Genomic DNA, 22,470 nt, shown 5'->3' with positions numbered 1-22,470 from the left:
TAGTCGACCTTTTTGTTCCGATACCCTTGGGAAGAGATTCAGCAACGAATAAATGGACGTCGGAGTGCCCGAGTCCGGACAGATCGTGGGTCACGTCATTCATTAAAAAAAAGAAACACAACGCAGATTCAGTCACACTTGATAGACAGCAAAGTTAGCTAGTTTAGATCGACTTCAACGTGGCCGGCGCCCCTGACTTGGAGGAGGGCTTTATTTCGAATTACCAATAACTAGCCTAGCCCAAATCATTGACATTCAGACGCATTTATATGGGTGCTGGCAGTGACAAGTATGTCACACAATTAAACGAGGATAAACGCTATGTATTTTTGTTGATTAATTTCGTGTTGATAAAAGTTGATCAATAGTTGGCAGATATATTGAAATGATTATTTCACGGAGGGGCGGCGCCCTAGCGCCCTCTATTGACCCACCGCCACTGGTTGATATATCTATCATTTGTTCACTGTATTAGCCTACCAAATCACAGGCCTCTTCAACGGTTTAAATCAGACATCCTTTTTTTCTCACTTCCATTGAAGGAAGGTGAATAGTAATTATTATTGGAAGATTGAAGCATAATTATCAATAATTAATTCAAAATGTCAATCCGGGGAAGGGGAACATCTTTGTGGTGCTGTGGTTCCCTCTGGTGGTCAGTAACGGGACCTCAGCTCATCCGTTGCATCCTACGTTATGCATAACAGCATATCAAATATAATTCACCAACATGTTGGACTGCTTCTATTCTATCCAGACAAAACCAGTCTTCTCAGCACTGCATATCCGATTTTATTTGAATTTCTACAGGATAAATAAATAAATAAATACATACAAATGTAGTAATATAACAATGACGTCAGATATAAGATACCTTACTGATGACAAATGGAAGTTAAATAATTCAGATAATAACATTATCTCTCTCAAACTTTTTTTTTTCTAAACATTTTTTGGGTAAAACCCTTCACTCATACAGACATGAATATAAATAAATACATAAAGTTGATAAGATAAACAATTAACCGTTCATGTGCCCTTTTAACATATAACAGCAAGAACCATGTTTGATTCAATTTGAATAACAGATGTCTGGGAACCATTTAGTTTCTTCACATGGTTGTTTGGGTGGAGACTCCTCTGTGAAGTTGTTGGTGTCTCTTGAGATGACCAGATCGACTAAATGTTTTCCCACACTTCTGACAGTGGTATGGTTTCTCTCCCGTGTGGATGCGCTGGTGATTCTTCAGATCACCAGAGTGACTAAATGTTTTCCCACACTGTTTACAGTGGTGTGGTTTTTCTCCTGTATGGATGCGCTGGTGTCTCTCCAGATGACCAGATTGACTAAATGTTTTCCCACACTGTTTACAGTGGTATGGTTTCTCTCCTGTGTGGATGCGCTGGTGTTTCTTCAGATCACCAGACTGACTAAATGTTTTCCCACACTGTTTACAGTGGTATGGTTTCTCTCCTGTGTGGATGCGCTGGTGTACCGTCAGATCACTAGATTGTCTAAATGTTTTCCCACACTGTTTACAGTGGTATGGTTTCTCTCCCATGTGGATGCGCTGGTGTCTCTTCAGACTACGAGGGCGACTAAAGGTTTTACTGCACTTCTCACATCTGTGTTGTCCGGCTCCTTCTGCTGGAATCTCGCTCGTGCTTTGGACGGTTCCCGGGGAGGCTCCGATCGGTTCTTGATAGGAGGCTGCGACGTATGGGAGGAGACTAGGCTCCACCTTGATTTCTCCACTCCTCAGCAGTCGGCAGTACAGGTCGACATGGCTCCTCTTCATTTGTTTGTGGAGGAAGATCTGAGACTTGTAGGAGTACGGACACTCGGGACAGGGGAAAGCCTGTGCTGGTGTCAGCTGGGATTTCCCTCCTAGGAGAAAGAGAGTCATATTTATTTTATTTTTGAGAGTGCTGCTGATGGCTGGTTTAAGCAGCCTCACCTGGCCAGAGTCAGGTGGTTTAGGCTTTGGGGCTTGATAAGGCTGCACAACCTAATCAGCCTAATCAAGCATACCTGAATTAGTATACTTGTATAGTTTTCTTGAAACCTCCATGGTACTGTATATTTAGACATTTTTCCAAGTAAGAATATTTTTCTATTATGTTGTCATCTTTTGTTTATTATGTTTACATTTATGTTAAAACTTTACTATTTCCTGTATAATTTCTGACCTGCTTTGTTAATGTAGATGTTTATTGTCCAAGCTCTTTTGAATTAAAATGAGAGATGTGGTCATGAAGTGCCGCATAGAAACCAAACCCTGACAGAAAGCCAGACTTGAAGGCAGACCTTTAGTAGAGCTCTTGTTGTTCCACAGTCGATCAAATCCGATTCCCAGATGTCTGGCGTATTCGTCCCCATACCAGACCAAGAGCTCTGCTCCTGAAGTCACGAGGCCACAGGTGCGATAAGGAATTCCTCCTTTGTGCTGAAACGATATTAGGTTCTGTTCCTCTTCATTGCGAGCACAATTGACGTACTTAACACACAGACAGGTACGTCAACACACCTTTACAGTGTATCTTCTGCATATGTCATAGCAACACAGAAAATATTGTGGATCTAATCAGATAACAGACATGGAGAAATATAAATGTTATCAATAAAGTAATGTAAGTAAGAAAATTGTCAACATTATTCATGCAGTAGATGGTATAAAAGTGAATAGGGTCCTACCTCATCCAGTTAGAAAGTGTCTCTCTCTTTGCATCAATGTAATCATTGTGTCTGCTCTTGTAGATCTGGAGAAATGTTTTAATCAGACTCTATGCCATCCAATAAACACAAAAGCACACATACAAGACTAGATCAAAATAAATGAATACAAACACACTGACCTCCCAGGAGTATCCACTCTCCTGGGCTCCCTATTCATTTGTCCTGGGTCCTTCGTAGGGTCCAAAGTGTGTTCCAATGGGAAGGCCACCGTCTCCACAGTAAAACACCCCTAGACCGGCCCCAGGGATCCCATAATCTCTGATCTACCCCACATGAGACAGAGATGGAGAAAGGACTCTCACTCTACGACTGAGAGTCGTAGAGTGAGAGGAATACATAGAGGAAGGGAGAGGTGGAGGAGGGAGGAGAGATAGAATACAAGAGAGGTAGAGGAGAGCGAGATGGAGACACATGGAGAAGAGAGATGTAGAGAAATGAGGCAGGGAGAGACAAAGAGAGGTGAGAGGAATGGAGAGAGGAAGAGAGGTGGTGAGATGGAGGGGGGGAGAGGAAGATAAGATATGATAAGAAATTAATGGAGATGTGTAGTTGGGAAACAAGTGAGAAAGAGAGATTTAGACAGGAAGAGGGAGGGAGGTAAGGAAAGAGGGGGTTGGGACAGGGGGGGGGAGTTCAGAGAGGGAGTCACAAAGAGAGGCAGATAGAGGGAAATGGGGGGAGAGAGGGAGAGATAGACGGAAAGCACGATTCAGGAAGAAGAACCATTGGGGGAGAGATGTATTCATCTGCTTTGGCAATATAACTGTTCACATTACTGTTTTTATATACATTAGCTGGGAAATGTATTAAACAATGAATGTTATACCGTTTCATGTAACATTCATTGTATTAAACAATGAATGTTATATGAAAGTTCTCCCCGTCATTGGACGGGGAGAACTTTGTTGTGTTAAAGTACGACATATACCTCAAACCCAGCGGGCAGCGTCTTCTTGGCTCGGTCTTTCTCTCTGACAGCAACGGGGCGATCAGCCACGAAAACGATAGGACCGTGGACCTCGCACTCTTCGAGGAAGAAAGTCCTACACTCATCACAGACTGGAGAGTTCATTTATTTATTATGTCCAAAAGAGCTTCAGCTACAAATCTATATTAAATAGACAGAAACAGGAAGATTAAAAATTGGTTTGTGAATGAAAAAGAGGTGGGGAAAAAGAGGTGGGGAGAGAGAGACAGAGACAGAGACAGAGACAGAGAGAGAGAGCCCTCTTACAGAAGTAGTCGTCATCCTTAGGTACTTCCGGTTCTTGTTAGTTAACTCTGAGAACATTTCTCAGGTTCGTCTCTCTTGAATAAACACTTGAGCCCTTCATATGTTCATGGATAACTGATTCACACACACACACACACACACACACACACACACACACACACACACACACACACACACACACACACACACACACGCACGCACGCACGCACGCACACACACACACACACACACACACACACACACACACACACACACACACACACACACACACACACACACACACACACACACACAGTTACAGACTATACGTGCACAAAAAGGAGTTATTGCAGGGAAGCAGTGGTGGGATCAGAGCTTACCCAAGGAGACCTCCTCCTGGACTGCAGAGCCCCTCTCTACTCCTCCTCCGGAGGGGTCAATCTCTGGATGAGAAGGAGTGGGCCCTCCAGAGACCTCCTGGTCACTCCAGCCCCGCCCTGAGAGACTCTGACAGACAGAACGACTAGTTAGGAGTACTCACTGTTTTATTAATGTGGGTAGGTACTAGGGCTGTACGGTATGGACTAAAATGTATATCACGGTATGATTTGAGGAATAGACGGTGACGGTATTATATCACGGTATGTTAATTTTATCTTCTAATTTCGATATAAATGCCTCTGAAGGGGGAAAAATACTGGAAAGGCAGCAAAACCACATCAAAAAAATTAAATTATTTTCTGAAGTTACTTCCATCTCTGAAAAACACTAATGTTTAATAGTATGGATTTGTTTCTCCACTTGCTTGCGGACCTTGCCGTATAGTTTTGGCATCTCAATTTGGCTGAAGTGTGTGTCGGCAGGAAACGCGTACCTGGGATCGAGTGTTTTGACCATCTCTTTAAAGCCCTTTCTATCGACATTTTGAAAGGGAACCATGTCCTTAGACAGGTAAACAGTGACAACGTTTGTCAGCTCGTTCCACCACTGGCATTCAAAATGCCTGCGGAAGCAATGTCTGATTGCAGCGACGGCTTCACGCTTCCAGCGTCTGTCTCGTACGTTGTGGAATGAGAGCTCGTGAAGGGACTATTGCGCGAGCACGCAGGAGCGCTTGCTGCGTGCTTGCATACTGCCTTCTCAGGCAGTATGCAATAGCATACTGCCTGAGAAGGCAGTATCGCTGTCAATCTGTCCCTGGGAAAAGTAACGTGGTGCCGAATTGAAAAAGGAACTATGTTTCGTTACCATATTTTCAGTAGTTGCTCGTAACTTTACTTTTTACATGAAAAAGTAGTTAGGGAACTGTATTAACGCATTACTTACTTTGTTACGCGTTACACACAACATTGTCTACCGGTCACTCCGGTCTCACAGTAACGTCAAAATCTATACCGTAGCACAAATTCACACCGGTATACCTTCAGCACCGTTTATACCGTACACCCCTAGTAGGTACCTTACCTCCTAGCAACAATACGTCTAAGGTTATACATCGTGCTGGTGTAATTAATACCCTTAATCCATGAGTCTGCTGTCACACGGACATGAAGCAGGTCTCGTACCATAGAGGACAGGACATGGTAAGGCTGCTGAAGGTGATGTGTGCTGTTTTATACCCGTAAAGAAACTGCATCTGACGTACTGGGCTGTTGTAGAGACCCCTGTCTGACTGTTGGTGGCTTCCACACTCGAGCACCTGCGGACATAACTGGCTTTAGGTTAGGATGTAACCTGCTAACTATTACCAACTGACTATATGAGTTAGGATGTGACCTATTACTACAACAAACAGACCATATGTAAGGATGTACTATATTAACTATGACTAACTGACTTAAAGGTAGCTTAGAAGCTATTAACAACCAAGGCAGTATAAAACCTATTACTATTAACTTACTATAAGTTAGTATTTAACTTTCTGACTTACGATCAATTAATATTTAACCAAATAACTACTTACTGAATCTAAGTAAGGAAGTATCCTACTGACTACTAACTGACTAAAAAGGTAGTATAAGCTACTAACAACCAATGAAGTATAAAACCTAACTTACATACTATATCTGACTAACTATAAGTAAGGATGTATGCTACTAACTCCTACTAACTGACAATAAAAGGGACACTTCTTGTTGCCATGGCGCTGTGGGAGACGGCTGCCTCTCCAGTAGCTCTCCCGTTTTTTAACTTCTTTCTACTTAGTGTGTTTAATATATATACTGTACTATACTAAACTATATACTATATACTATAGATACTTCTATTCTATTTATTTTTTCTAAAAATGCAACCAAGAGCCAGCTCTCTCACTCAAGAGAGGAACTACTGGCTTTGCAAACAAACGGACAAACGGACAAAACAAACAACAAACAAACAAACAAACGGACGGGCTGGGATACGACAACCAATCCCAGCGGAGCTGAGGAGGAGACCCAGGGGCTGCAAGGCTGGAGCTAAGATAAAGGCTGAGCTTGCGGATAATCGTAGGCGCTACAAACCATCTATTCCCTCCGTAATCATGGGGAATGTGAACTCGCTGCCGAACAAGATCGACGAGCTGTCCGCGCTGAACAACCAACGGATCTACCGTGACAGCAGCTTGTTCATCTTTACGGAGACATGGCTAAACCACCTTGTACCGGATGCTAACGTGGACCTGCTGGGATTCACTGCCGTGAGAGCCGACAGAGACACTAAAGCGAGCGGAAAAAGCAAAGGTGGGGGTCTCATCATGTATGTCAACAACCGCTGGTGTAACCCAGGACATATCTCCATAAAGACAGTCTCATGTTGCCGGGACCTCGAGCTGCTAGCTGTTAGCCTGCGGCCATATTATCTGCCGAGGGATTTTAGTCATGTGATCACCGTCTGTGTTTACATTCCTCCGAGAGCGGACGCAGCCACTGCCTGTGAGAAGCTCCACTCCGTCACAGCAAGGCTGCAGACACAGCACCCTGAGGCATTTATGATCATCTCTGGGGACTTTAATCACGTAACTTTGGATTCTACTTTGGCCGTTTTTCACCAGGTTGTAGACTGTACTACCAGAAACAACAGGACAATTGATCTCCTCTATGCTAATGTAAGGGATGCATATAGAGCGACTCCCCTCCCCCCACTGGGGAAGTCTGATCACAACCTGGTTCACCTACAGCCACTGTACATCCCCCTGGTCCAAAGACAGCCGGTGACAACTCGCACCATCAGGAGGTGGTCCCCTGAGATGGAAAGTGCCCTGAGAGACTGTTTCGACACCACAGTATGGGATGTGTTGATCGACCCGCATGGTGAGGACATAGAGGGGATGACACACTGTCTGACGGAGTACCTCAACTTCTGCGCAGACGTGGTCTCCCCTGTCAGGACTGTCCGCTGCTACCCTAATAACAAGCCATGGGTAACGCGGGAAGTCAAGGCTGTCCTCAACAAGAAGAAGGCTGCCTTCAGGAGCAGGGACAGGGAGGCCATGAAGGCAGCACAGAAGGAGGTGAAACACTGTGTGAGGGAAGCTAAGGACAGCTATAGGAGAAAGGTGGAGCAGAAGCTGAGGGAGAACAACATGAGGGAGGTCTGGGAAGGTGTGAGGACCATCACAGGTCACAACACAAAGACCAGAGCTACAGGGGGGACAATGCAGACAACGGAGAGGGCGAACGAGCTGAATGACTTCTTCAACAGGTTCAACCAGCCCTCGTCCCCCCCACCACCACCACCACCACCACCCCCACCCTCACCACAGCCATCTCTCCTTCTTCCCTCTACACACCTCCCCCCAGACACCACAACATCCCCCTCCTCCCCCCCCACCTCAACACAATCCCCGCCTCACATCACCATAGACCAGGTCAGAGGACAGCTGAGGAAGCTCCAGCCCAGGAAAGCAGCAGGCCCAGACAAAGTGTGTCCGAGACTGCTGAAGACCTACGCTGCAGAACTGGGAGAGCCGCTACAACGGATCTTCAACCTTAGCCTGCGGCTAGGGAGAGTGCCCACGATCTGGAAGACATCCTGCATCGTTCCGGTTCCGAAGAAGAACAGGACCAGCGAGCTGAATGACTTCCGACCGGTGGCACTCACTTCACACCTGATGAAGACGTTGGAGCGGCTCTTCCTCAACCTCCTCAGACCCCAGGTACAACACGCCCAGGACCGCCTGCAGTTCGCGTACCAGCCAGATGTTGGTGACGAGGATGCCATCCTCTACATGCTACACCGAGTCCACTCCCATCTGGATAAGGGAAGCGGCACAGTGAGGATTCTCTTCTTGGACTTCTCCAGTGCCTTTAACACCATCCAGCCCCCTATGCTTCACGACAAACTGAACAGGATGGGAGTGGAACCCTATCTGGTGGACTGGATTGATGATTACCTCACTGACCACAGTATGTCAGGCTGAAGGACATCACGTCTGACACTGTGGTCAGCAGCACTGGAGCCCCCCAGGGTACAGTGCTGGCCCCTCTTCTCTTCACTCTGTACACCTCAGACTTTTGCTACAACTCTGAGCTATGTCATCTACAGAAGTACGCCGATGACACAGCCATCGTTGGGTGTATTAGGGGTGACAGAGAGGAGGAGTATCGGAGTCTGGTGGGGGACTTTGCTCTCTGGTGCCACACTAACCGGCTACGGCTCAACACCTCAAGGACAAAAGAGCTGGTCATTGACTTTGGAAGATCCAGACCAAGTCCGAGACCAGTCCTGCTAGACGGAGCTGAGGTGGAGGCTGTGAATTCCTACCATTACCTCGGGGTCTGGCTGGATAACAAACTGGACTGGAAAACACACACCAGCTACCTGTATGGGAAGACACAAAGCAGGTTGTACTTCCTGAGGAGATTGCGTTCATTCAACATCTGCAGCAAATTGCTGTGGATGTTTTATCAGTCTGTGGTTGCCAGCGTCCTCTTCTACACTGTGGTGTGCTGGGGAGGCAGCATAAACAAGAGGGACACCTCCAGACTGGATAAATTGATCAGGCGGGCTGGCTCTGTGGTCGGCATGAAGCTGGAACCACTGGTGACGGTGGCAGAGAGGAGGACACTGGACAAACTGCTGGACATTATTGACAATGCCAGCCACCCCTTGCACACTGTCATCAACAACCAGAGGAGCCTGTTCAGTGGAAGGCTGCTCCTTCCCAAAGTTAGGACCAACAGACTAAAGAACTCCTTTGTCCCTCATGCCATCACACTATACAACTCCTCACTCGGAGGGAAGTAGGAGGAAATAAAATAGAAGTAATAGAAGTAATAGAGTAAAGAGGAGAGATATAACCTATTCCACTGCTTAATTTGAACTGCTAATTTATTTTATTTAATTTAACTGTCAGCCACCCCTTGCTCACCTTGTCATTTCATATATGATATGATATTTATCCACAATGCCGTATGTGTATGTGTGTATGTATTAGGGCTGGTAAATTAATATTCGAATTTCGGATATTCCTCGAATATGGGAAAAATATGTATATTCGAACGTGAAAATGAATATTCAAATAATTTACAAAATATATATTTTATTGCTCAGGGCAGCGCGCGCATTGATTCTCCTCCGTTGTGTCCCATGGTGCGTCGCTTACTGGCCTGTGTGTAGCTGCAGTCACGTGTCACAACAAGGAAGCATGGACTGCGTTCCACCACCTCCACCTCCCCACCTCACTGTAGACACCGATAAATGTATGAAAATGTATGAAACACAAACCAGCGAGCCCGAAAAACAAACCGGGGAAATGGAATCCGGTGAAGTCAACAACACCACCACGGACAAAGTGATTGTTAAGCCAGATAATTTAAGAAGTACTGTTTGGCGCTTTTTTGGATTCTGGTCAGTTGGAGGTAAAGTTGTCGACAAATCCAAGGCTGTTTGCAAGTTATGCGATGCGGAACTGGCATATCACTCGACTACCACAAATTTGAGGATGCATTTAATAGTTGTTCACCCGACCGAATGGAACAAAGTTGGTGAAGACGAAGCAGACGGCCCGCTTCCCAAACAACCCAAGCTAACAGCGTTTTACAGCCCGACCACTTCTCTTCTAATATCACTTCTCACTTCTAATATTCGAATATATTCGATATTCAGACCATTTTTTAAGACCAATATTCAAATTTAATTTCTGGGGAATGTTACCAGCCCTAGTATGTATGTGTATGTATATATGTGTATGTGTGTATATGTATATGTGTGTGCATGTGTATATGTATATATATATATGTTTATTTATGTTTACATTTATTTATTTATTTATATTAATCCTCTATACAGTTCTCTACATTTATCTTTTATTTTACTTGAATCCTGTTTTACTTCTATTATTATCTACTTTCTATATTAGCTAAGAGTTTATTGTTTACTGTTTACTGTTTTTTGTTTACTTTTTATAGTTAGTTAGTCAAGTTTATTGTTTATCTTATATTATATTATAATTATTGTTTACTGTTTACTTTTTATTTTACTTTTTATAGTTATCTAAGAGTGTATTGTTTATCTTATATTGTATATAATTTAATATTGTGTTGTGTTTCTTTCTGTAAGCTACTGGACAATCAATTTCCTTGAGGGAGTCATCCCAAAAGGATCAATAAAGGCTAATCTAATCTAATCTAATCTAATAAAGTAGTATATAAACGACTCACTTCAACTAACTGACTAAAATGGGTAATATAACCTGCTAATTTACTATGAGGTACAACCTATTATTAAAAATGTTTATTAGAGGTTTTCCTTTTTTCAGATGCAATAAAATCCCTTTAAATCAATAAAACCCCTTTTTGTTGCTATATCTTTGGTCAAATGATGCGGGCTAATGTATCTTCAGGGCTTTGAAAGGGATAATGTTCACTGCACATTACTCCTTCCAGAAATGTCTTGTAAATGTCTTTGTACCGGTCAATCCAGAGGTCCAGAGCTGCTCCTCCTCAGAGTCTGTCTCTTCAGGTGAGCAGACTCTCACCTGGCCGGGCTTCTCTCTCCTCATGAAGGCTGGAGCCACAAAGGACAGGCCTGACACACACACACACACACACACACTAGTGGTGAAACGGATCAGTGTGTCCACGGTTCGGTTCAGATAACCGTTTTGGGCCTCGGTTTCGGATACAGTTCGGATTAGGATCATGTCCGTGATAGTAAAAAGGCAGACTTTTTTTTGACGGAGGGTTTGGGGGAGTAACACAAAAATGAATGAGACCCACAGGCTAATTGACTGCAATCAGACAACTTGCAAGGCTTTTTTGTGCAATAAATGTTCCCCTAAATGCATTTGAAAACATGGTGCACTGAGTGTAACATGTAAGGGATAACGGCCGACGAGGCTTAGAACTCTGGCGACGAGCGCAGCATGAAGCCAGAGTTGCCTCTACCTGTCCATTATTTCCATCGAACCGGTCGACCTCGAAGGCCGTTATCCCGCTTATCACCCGTTTGTATTTATCTCCCGTATATTTAGAATATAATTGTATCAATTACTTTCTTTAAATTTAGGAATCGTTTAAAGCCCAGTTTGTTTTTAACGCTGACAGGCTGAAGGGAGGGGCAGGAAAAGTCTCATTGGCTCGGGCAGCACTGGAGAGAATGCATTCCGCTGGGTCCTAAACACCCTTTGGTATCGGACGTAGGCTACAGTAGGCAAAATACGCTACATAATGGTGCGGCCACACCAACCGCGTTACGCCCCGTGCCCACTACATGCGTCCGTTGCGTGATCCCCATTGACTTTAATGGGGACGGACGCGCAATGCATTGTGGATCCGTACGTTCCGTTGGAGCCTTCGGCTCCGTCAGAAAGTTGAAAAATGTTAAACTTTTTGGCAGCGACGGATCCGTCATCCAATCAGATCGCTGTACGGTTGCTGATTGACACCCCGCCCTCATGGGTCAAATCCTCAGTTTGTCGATGCTCATGCTAATGATCATGTGTTTTTCCCCGCGTGTGATTTGTTGACCCTCATCCTCATCCTCATCCGCTTATCCGGGGTCGGGTCGCGGGGGGAGCAGCTCAAGCAGGGGGCCCCAGACTTCCCTTTCCCGGGCCACATTGACCAGCTCTGACGGGGGGATCCCGAGGCGTTCCCAGGCCAGTGTTGAGATATAATCCCTCCACCTAGTCCTGGGTCTTCCCCGAGGTCTCCTCCCCACTGGACGTGCCTGAAACACCTCCCAAGGAAGGCGCCCAGTGGGCATCCTTACCAGATGCCCGAACCACCTCAGCTGACTCCTTTCTAAGTAAAGGAGCAGCGGCTCTAATCCGAGTTCCTCACGGATGGCTGAGCTTCTCACCCTATCCCTAAGGGAGACGCCAGCCACCCTTCTGAGAAAACTCATCTCGGCCGCTTGTACCCGCGATCTCGTCCTTTCGGTCATCACCCAGCCCTCATGACCATAGGTGAGGATAGGAACGAAGATCGACCGGTAGATCGAGAGCTTTGCCTTGCGGCTCAGCTCTCTTTTCGTTACAACGGTGCGGTAAAGCGAACGCGATACCGCCCCCGCTGCTCCGATTCTCCGGCCAATCTCACGCTCCATAGTACCCTCACTCGCGAACAAGACCCTGAGGTACTTGAACTCCTTCACTTGGGCTAAGGACTCATTTCCTACCCGGAGTAAGCAATCCACCGGTTTCCTGCTAAGAGTCATGGCCTCAGATTTAGCGGTGCTGATCCTCATCCCAGCCGCTTCACACTCGGCCGCCAGCCGATCCAGTGAGTGCTGAAGGTCACAGGCCGATGATCCAATGAGGACCACATCATCTGCAAAAAGCAGTGACGAGATCCTCAGACCACCGAACTGCAACCCCTCCCCACCACGACTACGCCTCGATATCCTGTCCATGTATATCACAAACAGGATTGGTGACAAGGCGCAGCCCTGGCGGAGACCAGCACCCACTGAGAACGAAACTGACTGGCTGCCGAGAACACGAACACAGCTCTCGCTTTGGGAGTACAAAGATTGGATGGCCCTGAGGATAGACCCCCTTACCCCATACTCCCGCAGCACCTCCCACAGTTTCTCCCGGGGGAAAGGGTCATACGCCTTCTCCAGATCCACAAAACACATGTAGACCGGATGGGCATACTCCCAGGCCCCCTCCAGGATCCTTGCGAGAGTGAAGAGCTGGTCCGTAGTTCCACGTCCGGGGCGAAAACCGCATTGTTCCTCTTCAATCTGAGGTTTGACGATCGGCCGAACCCTCCTTTCCAGCACCTTGGAGTAGACTTTACCAGGGAGGCTGAGAAGTGTGATACCCCGGTAATTGGCACACACTCTCTGGTCCCCCTTTTTGAACAGGGGAACCACCACCCCGGTTTGCCACTCCTTTGGCACTGTACCCGACTCCCACGCGATGTTGAATAGGCGTGTCAACCATGACAGCCCCTCAACACCCAGAGCCTTTCGCATTTCTGGCTGGATCTCATCAATCCCTGGGGCTTTGCCACTGCGGAGATGTTTGACTACCTCAGTGACCTCCACCAGGGAAATTGACGACGAAACACCATCAACCTCGAGCTCTGCCTCCAACATAGAGGGCGTGTTATTCGGATTCAGGAGTTCCTCAAAGTGTTCCTTCCAACGTCCGACGACCTCCTCAGTTGAGGTCAACAGAGTCCCATCCTTACTGTACACAGCTTGGATGGTTCCCCGTTTCCCCCTCCTGAGGTGCCGGATAGTCTTCCAGAAACACTTTGGTGCCGACCGAAAGTCCTTCTCCATGGCCTCTCCGAACTTCTCCCACACCCGCTGCTTAGCCTCCGACACGGCAGCCGCTGCAGCCCTTCGAGCCTGTCGGTACCCTGCAACCGAGTCAGGAGTCCTCCAGGATATCATATCCCGGAAGGCCTCCTTCTTCAGTCGGACGGCTTCCCTGACCACCGGTGTCCACCACGGTGTCCGAGGGTTACCGCCCCTTGAGGAGCCTAAGACCCTGAGGCCACAGCTAGCCACCGCAGCTTCAGCAATGGAGGCTTTGAACACCGCCCACTCCGGTTCAATGCCCCCAACCTCCACAGGAATGCCAGAAAAGCTCCGCCGGAGGTGTGAGTTGAAGATACCTAGGACGGGGGCCTCCTCCAGACGTTCCCAGTTCACCCGCACTACCCGTTTGGGCTTACCAGGTCTATCCGGAAATTTCCCCCATTCCCTGATCCAACTCACAACCAGATGGTGGTCGGTTGACAGTACCGCCCCTCTCTTTACCCGAGTGTCCAAAACATGCAAAAAAAAACACGGGGGCCCCGATTTCAGTCCACCGTTCCAACCTATTAAAGCTATCACCAAGTTATATGTAGACCTGCATGATTTTATGCAAATGTACATAACTAAATGTCAGAGGTAGTAGCAAAGATATGCCTTTTTAACTTTCAAGTTTCTTGTAGCTCTAACTGAATAATCACAATCGCGTTTCTAGTAGGGTTGTCAGTCACGATACTGGATTTTCTAACTTCAACACTATTCCTGGAAAAATATAGATATTCTATACCAGTTTTTATATCAGGGGAAAAGTTTTTTCAGGAAAGAACATACCCAAAGTAAATAGATTATATCTCCACAACTGCAAGGGCGATAATGTCATCTTTGGGCCAAAAGAAAGATTGTTGTGCAAGTGAAATATTCAATGGGGATAATACTTGGTTAAAGTGAATAAAGCCATGGAACACGGCATAAGTGGAAGATAACATTTCTACCTGAAATAATTGGGAGCACTGTCTTACTATGAGACACAAAAAAAGGTAGATATCTTACAATTTTGACACTTGACACCTCTATTTAAACTTCAGGGCAATCGAATGCACCAAGCCAAACACTCGCAAATAAATATATGGCCACTAGATTGCGCTAAAGAATATGTTTTCTGTTTGAAGGCAATTTACCTATTTCCTAAGAAACCTTCTCTTATTCATTGATTGAAAACACCATGTTAAGTTGCAAAATTTGGCCCAGATACTGGATAATCTGTTTATGGTGGTTTTATTCGATCAGAATCAACTTTGTAGACAAAAATCACAAAGGTAATACCGTATTTTCCGGACTATACGTCGCTCCCGAGTATTAGTCGCATCAGTCAAAAAATGCTCCATGACGAGGAAAAAAACATATATACGTCGCATCGGTGTATAAGTCGCATTTATTTTTAAACATTTAAACAAGAACGTTTAGTCTGGAGAGACTGAATAAAATTGCAATAGCAATATAGGTGTGTCGGTCCCACTCGTAGTTCTGAGAGTATACCGAATTCAGTGACACCGAGATTCCACCGGACGCGTATGCGCCGCGGTCCTAAACCTGAGCGCACGATCGGGAGGTGGAAGTTTCGCTTTAGATGCCTTCACAAGTCCAGCGGAGGGCTCCAGTTTTCGCTGGCCAAGTCATGCGCTGTGATATGTGTGACAGCTATGTTGCACAGAAACTATTTTGTGTGGTTTTGAGGAACAAAAGGTTGTTCTGCAGTTTCTAAAAAAAAATTGAATAAATAGCTTTTATATTAACATCCACCCAAAATCCACTTGCCCGTTCAGGCAACCAGAAAAAATCTCAACTTGCCCAAACATTTTTTTTACTTGCCCCGGGCAAGCGGGCAACCGTTAGTGTCAACCCCTGCGTAACTATCTAACTATTTCCACCCAGAATAAAGAAAGATCTCGGCCGTGGCTGCGCTGGAGTCCGAGGTAGGAAACCCAAACGACGCCGTGTTTGGGTACATGATAGAGCTTAGATCGGGTTAGATTAAATTATCTCGGATATAAATAACAATAATCAGGTTAAATAACTTCACATGGTGTGTCTGGTGTGTTTCCAGCATTCGTAGTGTTGATCAGCAGAGAAATAGTCCGCCAAGACGTTGAGGTTGCTTAGCAACCAGAGACTCTGTCCATGCAAGTGAACGGAGCATTCCCTCTTCGTCCTAACTATTAAACCAAACATCCTTCACATTCACCGAGCGAACATTATGAAAGTAAAATGCACATTTCTCGCTAGAAATGTTTCCATAAACGCATTTAATGGCGTAACTATGTCACTATTTCCACCCAGAATAAAGAACAGGGTTTATACAGAGATTCTTAAGTTGAATTTACTACCTTTTTACTACCTTTTTACTACCGTCACAATTTTTTTTACTACCAGCACGACTTCAAGCTTCAACTGTAGCAGCTTAAAGTATATATATATACACACACACACACACACACACACACACACACACACACACACACACACACACACACACACACACACACACACACACACACACACACACACACACACGGTGTATGTGAGTTATATATGTGTTTGTGTTAGGGCCAGCGAGAGAGCTACATTGAAGTAAGAGGGAACTCTAACATAGGAGTTGGATTAATCAAGATGTCCCAACCGGCCTTGGTCCATAGGTTTTTACTTAATGTCAAAAAGTAACAATTCCATGACAATTAGAAGACAGACTGGACCTTTAGAATGAACAGCTACACTGTGAATTGGAATCTGAAACAAAATGGTTAAATTAGGGCCTAAAAAAAATGGCAATAAAGTGCAACTTTACACTAATAGTATTTTATTAACAAACAACTTAATAACTTAATAACTTCAAGGGTTATAGGGGGCAATGCCAAATTTGATGATGTAGCCGGTCTTGTCCTTGGCCAACGTGAACGATTTTGCGATTTGGGAGTCCGGGAACATCATGCGGAACAGCTCTCCTATGTTATCGTTTGACTTGAACGAGTGGTGTTTTACTGCTAAATCTAAACACCACAGTACCTCGGCCTGCAGTGTAGAGGTGGCAGCGCAGAGCATCTGTGTGCTGGTCGTAGGAATACTGGCGGTGGATTGCGGGGCGGGAGCAGACGAGGTTGAGGGAGCAGTGGAGGTTGAGTGGGTAGAGCTAGCAGTCGTGCTAGCGCAAAACAGCGACAGCGGTAGCTGCGCGCTACGTCCCCGCATCCTGGCTCGGTGACTGGCAGACTCCATATGCGATTTGACCGCCTCACCCCCATCCAGGTAATATTAATGGTATTTTTGCAGACACTGCAATACGCCTCTCGGCTCTTGCCAGCTGATTCCTGATTCCTCCAGCCAGAGGTCTGAAAATTTACATTTACCCATTTTGATGCGAACTCACGGAGAGGTTTGGTAGCAAGTCAGCCGGGTACCCAAACTGACTTTAACGCGCGCGCGCGGTACACGTGATCCTAGGTCACAGGTCCTACTCGCAACATAAAAATATATTCACACAAGTTTATTGAAGAAGCTAGGCCTTCACGTAAGTAACATTAATTGAAAAAGCCATTGGTCCAGTTGGATTAGGGTTCGAAAATGTACTACCTCGTCAGATGACGTTTACTACTTTTTACTACTTTTTACTGGCTTTAATTTGGCCTAATTTAATTTACTACCTTTTACTATCTTTTAAAAACCCGCGGCAGCCATGAAGAAAGATGTCGGCCGTATACTTCTGTGCAAGCTCACTACTCTCTGCCAGTGACGTCGGGTCAAGCTCCACGCTGATTGGCTACCGCGGCTAAGCGTCACGCGTTGGAGCGTTGAAAGTTCAATTTTCTGAACTCCGGGCGTTGGTGCATTGGGCGCGTTACTGCGTTTACGTGCGTAATTACGTGCAACTGCCGCGCCTAACGCCCCCAACGCAACGCTTCAACGCTTCAACGCGTGTACCGTGCCCAGACCAATGGTTCCCTATGCAAAAATGCCGATTTTCAACGCCCCTAACGCGAGCAACGCGGTTGATGTGGCCGTACCTTAAGGCAATGCCTTCATGAAACCGAAATCCGCGGATCTCCAGAATGCTCCGAACTGTGGTAAACGAACCGAACGGATTCGGATACAATTCGAATCCGCTGCAGGCCTAACACACACACACACACACACACACACACACACACACACACACACACACACACACACACACACACACACACACACACACACACACACACACACACAGGGCCGGCTCTGACCAATTTGGTGCCCTAGGCAAGATTTTTGCTGGTGCCCCCTACCCCTTTTAACTGCGGTCATGCCAGTCGACTCATCGAGATCGGCGGTCAAGGTCAGTTTTTTGCCGTACCTGTATATACTAGCCATTACGGTAATAGCGTCTCAGAACTAGTTTAAAATAAAAGCATTCGTCGGGTACATACAAAAAGACAGTCAATAAAAGCAAATACTATCAAAGGAAGTTTACAGCCGTTGTGGTATTTACTTTCAAAATAAAAGCCCACCAAACATTCCAATCTGAGACATATTACAAATGATTTTGGATTCAATTTAAAAGAAAATGCCCTGTTATTCCAGGCTCATTTCACTTCAGAGTTATAGTTCAAAACCCCATAGGGTAACCCACGAAGTTTCAAAACATTCTGATGTGGAGTTTCAAAATAAAAGCCCACCAAGAATTCCAATATGAGACATATTACATATGATTTTGGATTCAATTTAAAAGGAAACTCCCTGTTATTCCAGACTCATTCCATTTCAGGGTCACAGTTTAAGACCCCATAGTGTCACCCAAGAAGTTTCAGGGTATTCTGATGTGTAGTTCCAAGTTAAAAGCCCACTAGATATTGACATATGAGACTTATTACATATTTTTTTGGTTTAAATTTAAAAGGAAACTCCCTGTTATTCCAGACTCATTCCACTTCAGGGTCAAAGTTTAAGACCCCATAGTGTCACCCAAGAAGTTTCAGGATATTCTGATGTGTAATTTCTAATTAAAAGCCCACTAGATATTGAAATATAAGTCTCATATTTTGGACTATTTTGAAATTGAATCCAAAATCATATTTAATATGTCTCATATTGGAATTCTTGGTGGGCTTTTATTTTGAAACTCCACATCAGAATGTTCTGAAACTTCGTGGGTTACCCTATGGGGTTTTGAACTATAACCCTGAAGTGAAATGAGCCTGGAATAACAGGGCATTTTCTTTTAAATTGAATCCAAAATCATATGTAATATGTCTCATATTTGGTGGGCTTTTATTTTGAAACTACACATCAGAATGTCCTGAAACTTCTTGGGTGACCCTATGGGGTCTTGAACTATAACCCTGAAATGAGCATGGAATAACAGGGCATTTTCTTTTAAATCGAATCCAAAATCATTTGTAATGTGTCTCAGATTGGAATGTTTGGTGGGCTTTTATTTTGAAAGTAAATACCACAACGGCCGTACACTTCCTTTGATAGTATTTGCTTTTATTGACTGTCTTTTTGTCTGTAGGCTACCCAACGAATGCTTTTACTTTAAACTAGTTCTGAGACGCTATTACCGTAATGGCTAGTATATACATGTACGGCAAAAAACTGGGTCGGCTGGCATGACCGCCGATCTCGATGAGTCGGCTGGCATGACCGCAGTCCCTTTTAGGGGGGGGGGGGGCGCGGAGGAAGTGGAAACTAGGGCGCTCTTTTATTTTGCATGTTATGTTATGTTGTCTAATATTTATTTCGAAATAACTACTGGTATTAAGAAATATAAACATTGAAGTTAAAGTTAGATGAATACAGTATAAAAAAAAACAACAAAAAAAAAACAACCATATTTTCGGCGCCCCTGGCGGATGGATGCGCCCGTAGCATTCGCCTATACTGCCTATGCCCAGAGCCGGGCCTGCACACACACACACATACAAAGAAACATACAAACACACACACAGACACACACATACACACACACACACACACACACACACACACACACACACACACACACACACACACACACACACACACACACACACACACACACACACACACACACACACACACACACACACACAGACACAGACACAAAAGAAGCAGTGATGTGTACAGCAGCACCACCTGTGTCTGTATGTATAGCAATGTACTCAGTAAAACAGTATTTAAGTATGAGTGGTTTACCAAGAGACGACATAACCAAATGGTTTTCCTTGATCTGCAGGAATCTTTTTTTCTCTGCCATACAGAGGCGGTTCCATTTTGTTGTGGAAAAGTAGGCCCTGATATCCGCAAAGTCCTCCTTCACAACAAACAGACAACATATTGTCCAATACTGTTCATCTACAACCTTACCACTTAGTAGATAAACAACCTTAACTACAACTGTAACACATTCTAGGTAATACTGAATATATCAAAGTCAACAGTTGCTATAGAGCAGCCAATTAACTGTTGTAAATCCCACATATTTTGCATAAATAAAGTAATATCGGTCTCCTAAATTGCCACTCTCCATGGAGGGTCCCTTTCATGAACACATTGGTCTTATCTGATCGTATTTAATGGTGTTTAACTCACCAATGTTGCATGAACAGATGTTTAAAGTATTGATATGGTGTCTGACCTCCTCCACTGAGTTACTCATCTGACTGGTCGGCCTACAGCTTGAGTCCAGATCAATCGAATAACAATGAAACATAATTAGAACATCTGGGGTAAATGTCGACGGCTAACATCCCTTTGCTAAGTTAATAAGAGTTACTTAACGTTGGTTAGTGAATTGGCGCTGACTAGTCAACACGATGATTGGAGGGATTCTGACCATAAATCCCTTACGTCGTCCACTTATGCTTAGTTATGTAAGCCATTAAATTATATAATAACCAAACAAGTTTAGAATATAATACATTTCAGAGCGTAATATGCCTTACCACATGCACTTGAATGGCACAAAAATGGAGATCCGAGATTCTATTGTTCAGTTGATTCGGCCCCAAACTGAGAAGAAGCGGGAAAACTTGGGCGAAGTCCCGCCCCTTCTGGTAGAGCCCACGGCACATGTACTGCTCAGTGGCGCAGGGCAACATTAAGGAGAGATATGCTTCCGCATCATGAGTCTAGTGTTCTATATATATCTATGATGGGACCTATGAGATCGAAAAATTGAATGGGTTTCAATGGAGAGAAAGTAATTATTTTCTGGTGCCAGTCTTTATATGCCTTGGATTACACATATGTTGATTGTGCATTTAATTGATAATTTTTCATGTCAAGAGTTTGGCAGTTTATTGTGCAATTGTTCAGTTAAAGGCTCTCGAGAAAACATAATGGTTTTCACCTCTTTCGATGCTGTTAACCTCCCCTTGGAATAAAGCAGTTAAGTAGAGCAGAGATCGCCAGGTCTGTACCAGAGTGCTGAGGACGTTATTACACGGCTTGCCGTGGAACGCTCCGTTCACTTGCATGGGCCTTCCTGACTTCCGGCGGTGAATAATCTTTTCCTACAGGGCTTAACGTTTCTTTTTAAAGTTTTTAAATAAAATAACATCATTACACGGTTACGTAAAATAACATGATCAGCAAAGACAATGGTTTTAATTTACATTAAATTAAAACCGCCTAGTAACGGGGACGCAGGCGAGTCTAACGCCGCTCTGTATGGCTTGTTTTTATTCAGTATTTCCGATATTTCTCACGATTGCATTGAACATTTTGTCGTTTTTTTTGGTCTTTAGTAGTTTAGCTAAGTTTACTAGTAATATATAGTCACTTTTCGCAATTGTCAGTGTGCCAGTTTTCTTTATTTTTACGTGTTTTATACGTGAGGTCGTACAGTTGGTGGACGCTGTTGCCTTTTGAACGCTGTTGCTGCTGCTGCTCACCGGAACGTCATTCTGAACATTATTTTTTCGCGATTTTCTTTTTCTTTCTAGTCTTTTAACTTTTTATCAGTTTTCTTTTGCTTACTTTCAACACCTTCTGTCTGAAACCCTTCTGGACTTCGGATCGGACTACAAAGTTAAGTTAAGTAACTGCGTCAGTTTTCTTGATTTATTTATTTATTTCTGAACGTTAAACGTCTGCGTGTTTTGTTTTGTGTTTTGTGCGTGGAGTCGTGCAGCTGTTGGTGGATGACACCTGCTGGCCGGCTAGACTGCTGTTAACCCCCGGCGCCGTCCAACTGGCTTCCCCGTCTCCAGCGTAGCTACAACCGGCTTGCTCCACTCCTCTGCCTCCGCTGTGCTGGCTCTGTTGCTTCACTATAATCGCCTGAATCTACCGCTGGCTTCTTCCGACTTCACAACCTGTGGATTTTAACCTGTTCCTCTGGATTGCGCTATGTTTGACTCTCACGTAACGAGCGCATCTCTGCCGCTCCGTTACTCGGTAACGGAGATGTTACGTCTACGGATCTTCTCAAGGACCCAACCACCTCAGCTTGCATCCCACCAGGACATTCTCAAACGACCAAAATACATCCACCGAGGCTCTGGATGGAATTTCCAGTACACTCACACCAGCAACAAAAACATCCGCTCCTTCTGGTCCACTGGGCCCCGCCCCCCTCCTCGCACAGCCCGTACGGTCAGTCCCGTCAATCACAGTGTACTGTCCCCTCTGCTCAAAGCAACCTGCTACACTCCACTCACCTGTCTGAAACTCTGCCTGCTGAACACCAGATCCCTCAGTAATAAGGCCCTTTTGATAAATGACTTTATTGTTGACCAGAGCCTAGACATTCTCTGCCTCACTGAGACCTGGCAACAACCAAATGACTTCTTCCATCTAAATGAAGCAGTCC

The 22,470-nt window shown here is 45.0% G+C and overlaps 1 protein-coding gene across 11 annotated transcripts; it reads right to left on the bottom strand.

Annotated features, from left to right (window-relative positions):
• Positions 1-617: 617 nt before the first annotated feature.
• On the bottom strand, positions 618-20,708 carry LOC130378547 (zinc finger protein 3-like). Of its 11 annotated transcripts, none has more exons than XM_056585274.1 (8): positions 20,600-20,708; positions 20,247-20,332; positions 19,851-19,968; positions 4,331-4,457; positions 3,666-4,085; positions 2,857-3,046; positions 2,309-2,760; positions 618-1,888 (listed from the first exon to the last, which is right to left on the bottom strand). In XM_056585274.1, the coding sequence occupies exon 8, from the start codon at positions 1,797-1,799 to the stop codon at positions 1,113-1,115; it is 687 nt and encodes a 228-aa protein (XP_056441249.1). In that variant the 5' UTR covers positions 1,800-1,888; positions 2,309-2,760; positions 2,857-3,046; positions 3,666-4,085; positions 4,331-4,457; positions 19,851-19,968; positions 20,247-20,332; positions 20,600-20,708; the 3' UTR covers positions 618-1,112. The 11 variants fall into 11 exon arrangements, 10 of the variants coding, with proteins under 10 accessions (XP_056441249.1, XP_056441251.1, XP_056441252.1 ...); XM_056585276.1 differs by lacking the exon at positions 20,600-20,708 and having other exon boundaries at positions 2,309-2,447; positions 2,696-2,760; positions 20,247-20,461; XM_056585277.1 differs by lacking the exon at positions 20,600-20,708 and having other exon boundaries at positions 3,666-3,845; positions 3,972-4,085; positions 20,247-20,461.
• Between the last annotated feature and the right edge of the window lie 1,762 nt (positions 20,709-22,470).

Source organism: Gadus chalcogrammus, unplaced genomic scaffold (assembly GCF_026213295.1).
Source record: "Gadus chalcogrammus isolate NIFS_2021 unplaced genomic scaffold, NIFS_Gcha_1.0 GACHA086, whole genome shotgun sequence".
Classification (NCBI taxonomy): domain Eukaryota; kingdom Metazoa; phylum Chordata; class Actinopteri; order Gadiformes; family Gadidae; genus Gadus; species Gadus chalcogrammus.
The sequence above is the reverse complement of the archived record's forward strand: the minus strand, read 5'-3'. Positions and strand labels throughout refer to the sequence as shown.

Excerpts from the sequence above, each read along its gene's own strand:
- LOC130378547 (XM_056585271.1), bottom strand. The coding sequence starts at position 1,907 with ATGACTCTCTTTCTCCTAGGAGGGAAATCCCAGCTGACACCAGCACAG.